Below are 11021 nucleotides of genomic sequence, written 5' to 3'. Positions count from 1 at the left end.
CTCGTACGAAAGAATCGAGAGACTTCCGATTTGTCGTACGAAAAGTCGGGAAAGGAAGAATATCATTTATTGCACGGGTGTTGAAGGCAAGAATAAGTCAGGAAAAACTGATTCCATGCGATCAGCTAATTAAACGCTAAAGCACGATCTTGTTAGCATCGTGTGAATTAGCTTCCTCTGAATATTTTCGTCTTCCCGATCAGCGCCTAGTTATTTCCTAGCTGCTCAAGATTCCAAGTGCAGACCGAAGAACCGAAAGCTTACTAATGTGTATAATACAATTCACGAATCTCTTATTAAATATCTCAACAACGACGAAAGCGGCTTTCGCGCACAACGATTACGAGTCGTGTTGCGTGAACCACAAAATGCTGCAAAAGAGTTTTTTTCATTTTTTTAATCGTTATATTTTTAGAAGTTCTGTTTAATTTACGACTCACCGAGAGTTGCATGAATTATTTTGAATCCTCATAGTTCCATAAGGCGCATCCTACACTATTAATGCTATTAACATTACTTTTTAACAAATATACATCACTAATTATATATTTATTAATTATATAGTCTTGATTCTTATTATGCTTTATCTCTCTGCGACGCTAACATTAACAGTCTTAACATAGTACAGTTTATAATATATATGCTAGTATAATTAACGCATAGAAACAATATTTCTATAATTTATAATTATAAACACCGATTGCTTATAAAGTTTTGGAGCTATGAGGATTAATCTTTACGTAAATGTCACATAGATTCCATTTAAAACCTAAGGCTAATTGTTGTAATAATTATTTTATTCTCCACAATCGCGAACTGAATGAACGAGTCGATTAATAACCGGAAATTGTTATTTTTAGGAATTTTTCGTCGCGGTTCACGCAAATTCACAACTGACGTCACTCCAAAAACAACGGGTATTTCAACGCATTGATATATTTCTATCCCCTACTTAGAACTCTCGAATAATATCGTACATTATACAATACATTCGTGTAAGCACATTCCTATCGATTCATCAGGATATGCTTTATATCCCGGAATAGAATCGTCGCTACGTTGGCTTTCGCCTGATATGTGTATAGTATTCTTGGCCGCAAAAGTGCGATCACAATAACTTCGCGATATGTATAAGTAGAGTATCTCTAATCGTACTTTCTTTTTCCCTTAAGCTAATTAATAACAGGTTTCTCTCTTTCTCTTAGGTCTAATAGAGAACACTTGCATGTGTCATGCGTGCACAGGGATGCGATTAAAACAGACGAGGGTCGAGATACTTCGATAACGAGTCTCGCATCGGGAAGATGTCGGATAAGTATTAACTTTATACATAACTAATATGTATATGTATATATATATTACATAATTTGTAATTGATATATATTCTTTTTTTATATGATATAATATATTTACTTTCTTTATTTTCTACTTAATAATATAATATATTATGTATTAATATATTATATTATTATAAGTTATAACTATTATATATAATACATTACATTTAAATAAAAATTTGTATAATTAGGAACAAACGTTTCCGAATCTTCGTGCGAATTGGCTGGCGAAGTGCCCTCAATGGTACTTACGGTTTAGTCACACCCTGCATACGCGAGAACATGTATGTACTTTCGAGTGCACGCGTACAATATACACAGATATATATATTTTTTTGTTCGTTTATCTTTCGCCACTCTTCTTTCATTAACAATAACTAACGGAGAGGCGCTGTGCTCGTACTTCTTCGTGATCAATCAATTTTCCCAATAAACTTCTGTAAATGCGCAACTCATGATGTTTCACGACTCATAGAACCGAAAGTTAACGATAACGTGGATAAAATTCTCTCTAAAATCTAGATAAAACGTAGATAAAATTACGAAGAGACGGAACGAGTCTTTAACAAGCGGAAGAGCCAGAACGCGATGAAACTTCGCAGAGCCAATTTGATACGAACAATAAAATTGCTTTAACTGTAACACAACTAAGCGAAGAAATATCAATATCGATACTTACAGTGTTAGAGTATTTCAAACTTAACTTATAAAACTCTCGTTAAAACTTGTTGAAACTTACAATTAGTAATATGTAAAATTCGCTTTCTCGTGATTCTGAATGGTAGGTATTGCACGCTATCATCAATGGTTCTTCAGGCATGTACATTATGAAAAAGTACATTGGAATGTATAGAAATTTTATGCATTCGTAAAAAATTCTTTGTAAAAAATTTGCAATTAATATCAGTGTAATTCATAATATACATTACGTTTTAAATATCAATTAAACAAACAAATTCAACAATAATCTGCTTCCTTGAAGAAGTTGACTAAACTACTTTTGCAGAAAATCAAACTGAGATCTCTCTATGATTCCTCAAGTTTTCGCAAACGTGGATTAAACCAACGCTGCGCTAAAACATCAGTCTGATGCGATTCCATAAAATATGATATAATAACATTAACAAATCCGTCTTACCTGACAACAAGACAACAGGAAAAGACACAGGAGACGGGGGAGACACGCGAAAGTCGCAATGAAGCGATCTTTCGCCATTAGATTTGTACGGAAAATTAATTAAGTGATAAATCACAATGGAATGCGACAAATTGACAAATCCGCGTTACTCATCTCGAACATGCGTCGTCTCCCTTGCGCACATCTGACGATGAAAAGCTTTCCTTGTTTCTGTGTCTCCGGTTTCAGAGTTTTCCCTTAACTGTCTACTTTTTAATTAACTAGAATTGTATTTTAATCAACTAGTATCAAGAGGCATCTAAGAGCTTGTGGCTGTGACGAGGGGCGATTCCTGCTGATCGCCGTTACACGTCGACTAGAGCTATCACGCATTTTCTATCAGTAACAGTAACGTTCCTGTACGAGAGGACGAGGCGAACCCAAAAGCATCGCCTGAATTATCTAAATCGCAGAGCCGAAGAATTGAGGAATTCCTTCTGATTGTTTCAGCGGAATAATAACTTAAACGCTATTCAGTAAAGTTGGATCATCATGCGATAGAACTGGTCTACGAAGATGATTTCAGTTATATGGCGCTGACACGCTCTGATATGTATCGCAGGTGGATATGCAATAAATTTTCCGTAACTTTGAAGAAAAAGCATAGTATGTATATAGAATGTCCCATGTTAACTGTATCATTTTTTTATGGCAGATTCTTTCTTCAGTCAGCTCTTGATTTTTCTTCATGGGAATATCGAGAGAGATTATTGTTTATAACAGCTTTTAATTTTCTAAAAGATGTTTTTATCAATTTAAGATTCAAGTTAAGATTTGTGAGAGTTTATCTAGAATTAAAGGATTTTGGCGTTTATATTTTCTTTTTAGAAAATTAATTCGCGGAAAGCTTATTTCTAATTGAACATTATTTTAAAAAATATGGATGATTGATGGATTGAAGTGAATTAACACTCTAAATTGATTCAAATAAAATAAAAAATCTGTCATTAAAAAATGATGCGGCAGGAATGGGACATCTCGTAGTCTTAAAATGCTAAGTTATCGTTTGGCTCCCTGCATCATATTCCCGTCTGAATAAACAACAGCACGCAGACACCTTAAGCCTATTACGAGCGCAACAATGTCAGCACGACAATAAATGCATCGAGCAATAAATTTATCTAAATTGCAGAAGAACTCTACCTCCTTCATTTGCAAGATCAATACGTATCAGGATTCGGGATCACTAGGACGAATTTAATTTTTAACAGATACGATGCACTTTACTTATTAACATATTTTCGTTGCCACAAATCAACGTAAATATCCATATATAGTATTGAAATTTCAACTAGATGAAATTATATCACGAATTATTACGTATAATTAACATATTAATTACACATGCAATTATTATTATACATTGTGTTAATAATCTCGTTACATGGAAATCTATGGTAGTGATCCCAATTCCTGGCACGTACAGACGGTCGACTACAATATAAGTTGTAGGAAGTAGAAGAATAGCGCGATAGACAGATAGAGCTATACCGTCGACGATCGACCGACTCTTGACAACCGAGTGGTGCGATTCGCCGACCTACCTAAGAATTGGACAAGAGTTTACTGTGCGGGCGCCAACATACGTACGATTGGCCACATTTAGAGTGTTCCTGCGGCAGACGAGTCCCACGCGCTGAAAAATTCCGCCAAATAACGAAATTGTCCATGAAACTCTACATAATTGAACGTCTCTGAAGCAAAGTGATCTCTCAGCTGATCTGTGAAGACATGAGCAACAAGAATAATTAGTGAATACGCGAAGAAAACGGTTCGAGCATCCTTACAATGAGTACTTTTCAAATATCTTCTTTTAAAGCTCAATTTCTTTTTACGATGAAGAAAGATTAGAAATATATGATATTTCTTCTTGCAGAAACCAAGATTTAGTGACATAATCCGTTTCCCATACTCGATCAGAAAAAAACAACTTTTCATGAGCTTCTTCTCTCTGAATTCCTAGGAACGTGAAACAAACACGCGGCAGGAGGGTGATTTTTCCAGCGCACGGGCATAACGCACGCGTAAGAAACTTTACTTGAGTGGACTAAAGATTTAAGACGACCGTTCGATCTACAACACACTCTCCTACTAAACGGCTATCGCTGAAGAATCTTTCAATTCGCTGTAAACGTGAGTGAGACCACGCGAGTGCGCGTATGTATGTATGTGCTTTTGTACGTATTCCCCTAGAAAACGAACAACGAGAGATTCACATCTACTATTAGCTCACGTAAAACGAAGAAACACGTCCTAAGGATTACGAGACAGCTTTCGATGAATTTGCGCGCTTCGACGAAGCCTCTTCTTCTTCTTCTTCATTTTTTTCTTTTGTTACTATGTGTGTCACTAGTATCCATGTCACTACTTTCTCTTCTATATATTCTCTAAAGATTATTATATCAAATCAGTGATATGTTTAACGAATTGTGCGAGAGTTAGTTACATCTAAATCGCTCTGTTTCTCTCTTTCTTCTTTGTGCTACATCTATGCACTCGTTTCCTTCTATCTACACGACGAGTATTCTTTATTGTGCAAGGGTGCTTCGAAAGTTGCGCTCTCTGTTTCGCCTCGTCGTCATTCTCTGGCAACAACATTCAAACTCAAGTAAAATTTACCGTGAAAAGTCTAAATAAAATAACAGGGCTCTTTCTCATTTTGATTACAGTCAGACAATTCTGACGCCGAGATCTTTCAAATCTGATACATGGTAATGAACAATTGAAAATGGACACCTTTTCGCGTTTCGAACCACCCTCGTGCGATCCGCGAAGCTCACGCTCTCCTACTTCGATCGCTCCTATTTCACCGGCGAGAAAAACAAGCGTTCGCGCGGCTCTACGCTGTGACAACGCTACTGCATTTATCGCGTCTATCACTTCTTTGAGTTCTTCAGCATAGCTGCCATGTCCCGCAGGCTCTGCTCCAGCGTTTGCGCGAACTGTATCGCGCTGGTCCGGCCGTCGCTGTGAAATGCTGAGACTGAAAAGACGAAACCGTTCTTCCTCACGTTATACGCACATCCGTAACCGTCCGGCACTACCGGCCCGTATCCGGCGATCACGTCGTTCTTCGTGGTCACCTGCAAGACAAATTTTATTTTAGAAAATTTGACGAGACGGACACGCCAGTGGCAGACACGTAACTCGGATCAGTAGAAGGAAGGAGGACCCTGATCACTGACCTGTGACGTCGAGAGGGCGAAGTGATTAACGATCGCGTAAGCTTCGTCCGTGAAGATTTCCGGGATCTGCTCGCCGGCCTCCTTCGCCGCGTAGCGCAGCCCCATCAGGTGGTTATCGATACCCAGGCCGTATATGTTATCGTTCATCTCCTTGGTCTGCCTCTGCACCGCTAGGTCGAACAGCTCCTTGATCCTTTCCGCCTGGAGAAGTCGAGCCGGAAACAACGCTCAATTGAGTATAACGGGATCCATCTCTTGGCTCTTTTTTTGATACCGAATTACTCACGATGCATAGATCGCGAAATTATGGGTATCAGCGTTTGGAGAGATCATGAAGAAACTTTGTCGATCGAATGGCTGTAATTGAACGGCGTTTCCATTAAACTAAATTCTAAATCAATTTGCTTTTCATTACGGATTATTAATTCGTGAGTTTCTTCATGATATTCCGATCTTATTAAAGAGTGATCTGCTTTTGGTAATATTGAAGCAGTGAAGTAGACGACACTGGCATGAAGATTGTTTGCTTTCGATAGATCGCGGGATCAGAAGCAACATCGAACATGAAGTAACAGGAAGAATAACGAACATCCCTTAAATAGACAGTTCTTGAAAAATGCGTGCTCGATATAAAGTTACATCGAGAGAAAGGCGAAAGAGCAATATTGACGGAAGATATTTTTGCAGAACGATTAAGCTTGCCGATTAAGCGAGAATACAAATCCTTATTGCTGTAAGCGTTTCAGGATGTGCATCAGGGGTGTATCTTCGTGACAGCACGTGACCTCGCTGCGGAGGATCTGAAAATGACGACGGAGAGAGAAAGGAACGGCTGAGACAACACACCGCCAAAGGGGAAACAGCGCGCGGTAAATGAGGAACAACAGCTCGTTGCCGTGGTATTTTCCGAGCGGGGGTGAGCCCGTGTAAGGGAAACGAACGGAATATCCCCGCGGAACTCGCCCGAGGCCTCTCGAGAACCGTGCAAACACTCGATTGCAAAGGAGAGTACGAATGAACCAACAGTGGCCTCGCTTTAATTGATTGCCTTTTCCTCGGCGGGGCGAGGAGAAGATTTTTATTTTTTCTTTCCCTTTCGTGCGTTACTCGATCTCTGCTTATATGCTGCGGATCTTACTTCATTCTTGCTTTTTCCCTTGATTTAGAATTTTTATCTTGTAGCTATTTGTTTTGTGGAAACGCGCGTGAGAGGAGGAAATGTCAATAAGAGGTAAATGTTAAAGAATATTTTAGAGACACTGCCGATACGAAAACGAATGAGAGACACGTATAAGCAACGTTTAGCCAGCACAAGAATATCATACGCGCGTGTATGGCATGTTTTTATACACTGACGTTTGCATGCATCTTGATAAGAATCGGCAAATATGAAAAATAACATGTATGTACATATGTCTATCGATCTGACGTATGACGATATACATATAAAGAATTGCGATCACACATGATACCCACAAATGAAAGACGAAAATATAACAAAACGATGAATTTAGAATAAAAAATTACGTAACTCTTAATAATGTAAGACAAGGGACACATTTTTTATATAAAGAAAGCAGCGTAGATATCAGATCGAAACCTTGTTATAGGAGGATGCATTTGTTGCAAACGGGCAATACGACCAAGCACTCCGAAACTTTTCGTGGCACTGCAAAAAGTCGTATCGTGAGTATGTATAGAGTATTTTTTAAATAATTCCTTTTACAGTAGAAAGACAGAGAGAGAGAGAGAGAGAGAAAAAGAGAGAAAAAGAGAATGAGAGTGGTCAGATTCCTATGCAATAAAAATACTGAAACACAGCAGGACTTTTGAGAGAGAATTTTAATGAACAATATTTTAAATTATTCATATTGTATTGAACTTAATTATTTTATATTATGCTATAGCAATGTCTTGCAAACGCGTACTTTCAGATTAACGTATCCGAAATACCATACTAAGGTTTCTTTGCTAGAACAAATGTTTCCCTTAGTCCCAAATTATCCATAAATAATCGTAAAATACATTACTCATAACAAACTAAATATCGAAAATTTATTTTTCAGCTCGAGGAGAATAGAGCGCGTGAAGCGACATACTTATAGAAGCATACTTATAAACGAAAAAAATAAAGGGTATAAGATATAAATAAATGAAAACGCAGTCTGCTCGGTCTTGTAGCATTGTCGAGTGCGCGGCCGCGCCCTGCATGCGGCTGTACGTTCACAAGAATCGCATAGGAAAAATGCCAAGTTTCAGTTACACTGTAAATGGTGAACTGAACTCTTTTCGGGCTTCCGTCTACGGCGGCGTTGCTCGACTGGCTCATCTGACCCTGAGGGTCGCCTTGGCACATCGCCTTCGCCCACGCCAACGCTTCCGGACTGGCGGCTCGGATGCAGTCGACGCGGCCCATCGCAAACCTCCGGATGCCGGCGCTCTCGTAGGTGGCCACGAGTTTCCCATGGAGCCTGCGAAAAGCACAGTATCGTTCTGATGAGTTGGCAATATAATTTATTAATATCTTGTCGAATCTTGCATATAATAAATAATTAAAATCTGGTAATGTGGAAGGAAAAGGCGCTGTATTAAATTATTTTGTCTATTTCAGACGCAGACTTTTTTATTGATTTAAGATTGTATTTTTCTTTTTAGAACAGGATTGTCAACTTTATATTCAAGAATTTTTATAGAAATGTGTAGAGGTGAATATAAATTGTTATTGCTGGGAAATACTGTATAGCACTCTCAACGTGCTAATCTTCGATATCGATCCGTGGTACTGCTGGTGCGTTTCTATTTCTACCTAGCTGTTGAGTGTTAGTTATGAACAATAATTCCTTCAAACGAATCTTTATTCTTCGAGTAAAGAATGAAGGTAAAATCCATCGCGCTTTCCATATACTTCACCTGAAGTACGTAAGTTGAAGTGCCAGTTGGATGTACGCGTCCGGGCTGACTCTGCAGGTCTTTATGAAGTCCTTCGAATAATCCTCGAACGATAGAATACAGAGGTCCAAGTCTTCTACGAGCCTGGTGGAAGATGAAATTTTCTAATTACGTAAACGCGAATTTAAGCAAAGTGCGACGCGTTCCATAGAGCAAGATATCTATAATAATAACACAATATTTAAAGTAATTTATCTCTATTATATCAACAATCACAGATAAGTGATTGAAATTGAACTCGACTTTTCTTCAGCGATCTTCAAGAATCTGATTTGCTGCGAATTAACGATATGCACGAGTTTCTTCCTCTCTTCTTCTTCTTCCAGATTACTCACGCGTCGAAGTTCGTCATTGCTTCTCTAATGTCGTTCAGACTCTGCTCAGTGAGACTCCACTCCAGCTTTTCGGGGGCTGGTAGATGCGAGGGCACCAGATTCTCGTCGGGTGGTGACATGGAGTCCACCTTCTCCGTGATCTCCTCGAAAGCTGTGAAGATAGCCGGTGCCTCGCCGGCGGAATGCTCGTAAGACAATCCCCACATTCCGTCCTGAAGTAAAGAAATTTATCATGAAAAGAATTATTAAGTTCTTTATGTTCTTTACGTTTTATTCATGTTAGGCACGTGAATAAAACATAAATAACAATTCTAATAATGAGAGTTCTTCTTCTTTTGTAATTTTTTACGTTAGAGTCTAGCAAATAATTTGATAATTGATAATTTGATAATTTAATAATATAAATTTTCAATAGAGCTTAGCAAATAATTTAATAATTTGATAATATAAATTTTCAATAATTGAAAATTGATATTTCATCTATCGACATTTGCAATATTATTATTCAACTCTGTTAATCTGCAATATTATTACATAATTATAGCATTAGCATACCCTTGCAATTGTATCTGTAAATGATGCTGATTGAAAGCACCTCTACAGAAGGTGAACAAAGGCTGCGAACATTTTATCGCGATGGCAGGCAATTAATTGTGGCAGGAAATTAATTAACTGATATAATCATCAACAAAATGCAAAGCACAAAATTCAATTTAAGGTGTTTTCGTAGTCCGCGAAAATATTCCGGCTGGGAAAGGTCAAACATATTATATTTCTTCACCGTGGCGGGATATGAAAGCGATACCGCAACGTCGCGAGCGATTCACGAACGACGATTTCGCCCGTGAACCCTGACATCGATTAAATAGAAGAGTAGTCTTGCGAGCGGAGAGAAAGTGATAAGTGCGATTCGGCTGAGTGCATCTCCGTGGAAAACGCGCGTTGCGCGTTCTATGCCGCGCGAATTGTTAGGTGTTCGATGTCCCCCTCGGTCAAGGGGCCCGTCACCGGAAATCACTGCGTGACGCTATTACTTCGAAACCAACAGCATTATTTCCCATCGTGCGTTTTCCAGCTCGGATAGATTCGATCACGCATCGTTCACCAATCGCACTCTCTCGTGTTCATAATGCCGAGCAGGCTCAGATTTCAATCAATTTTCCAAATTTATTGCATCGTACTATTTTCGCGTCTATAACTCTTCATTTTTTAAATTCATTTTCGCGTCTACATCATTTCCCGTGCCGTTTTTGTCCCAGCTACTTTTATTTTATCGGTCCTCTTCGTTTCCAAATTATTTTTAATTTTAACAGTTCTGTTTCATTAGTTTGTTTTTAGAAGTCTTCTGTCTGAATAATTTTTGGTTTATTTGAGTCGTTTTCGTTTCTGAAAATTTCATTTTATTTCTAACAGTTTTGATTCTATCATTTTTACATTTTCTCTTTTCGAGATTTTTTGCACTCGACGTGCTACGAGTTTCCGTTGGATTGAATTTCCGGCTTACCTTGCCCAAAATGGCATGGACAGTTTTGTCGAACCAGCGATTCGCGCCCAAGTGTCGAGACCCACCGCCGTGAAGAGCGTGATGCAGCACGTTCGCGTAATCCCGATCGCCGATCCATCGATCCTCCTTCCGGATGGGATTGTTGAACGTGGTCGGCAGCACGTCGTCGTCGATGCAGATAACGCAGAGGCAACGCTCCAGCAGCTCCAGATTGTGTCGGTTGCGCTCACCTGGAAATTATGTTTGTGCTTTTGTCAATTCCGATTAGCTTCCACGATATCGCGACTTTCGCAAGCCAGCCGTAGACGTGCATTCGCACGTTACACGCTCCGTTATTAATAATTACATAGAGATACGGCGCAATAATGCAGCGACCCTTCACTGTTGGTGATAATTGGAGGCAAAAACCGAAATAATTGGCGACGTTTGGAAACCCGGTCCCAATTATTTCATTTTAGATCTGTAGATCTCATTCCGGATTCAAAATAGATCGCGATCTACATTTTAATCGGCATCCTCGTGCATCCATCTTAA

General features: G+C 38.9%; 1 protein-coding gene across 1 annotated transcript in view; it reads right to left on the bottom strand.

Annotated features, from left to right (window-relative positions):
* Nucleotides 1-408: 408 nt before the first annotated feature.
* Nucleotides 409-11021, bottom strand: part of LOC105279745 (choline O-acetyltransferase) — a 34384-nt gene continuing 23771 nt past the window's right edge. Inside the window, exons 5-11 of the mRNA XM_026971218.1 lie at nt 10488-10717; nt 8984-9195; nt 8610-8732; nt 7984-8170; nt 7300-7368; nt 5700-5900; nt 409-5597 (exon numbers count right to left, since the gene is read on the bottom strand). Of these exons, the coding sequence (XP_026827019.1) occupies nt 5391-5597; nt 5700-5900; nt 7300-7368; nt 7984-8170; nt 8610-8732; nt 8984-9195; nt 10488-10717 (1229 nt within the window). The 3' untranslated portion in view covers nt 409-5390. The remainder of the gene's footprint in view (nt 5598-5699; nt 5901-7299; nt 7369-7983; nt 8171-8609; nt 8733-8983; nt 9196-10487; nt 10718-11021) is intronic.

This window comes from Ooceraea biroi, chromosome 7 (assembly GCF_003672135.1).
Source record: "Ooceraea biroi isolate clonal line C1 chromosome 7, Obir_v5.4, whole genome shotgun sequence".
Classification (NCBI taxonomy): Eukaryota; Metazoa; Arthropoda; class Insecta; order Hymenoptera; family Formicidae; genus Ooceraea; species Ooceraea biroi.
Note: the sequence above shows the minus strand (reverse complement) of the source record. Positions and strands in the feature narration are given on the sequence as shown.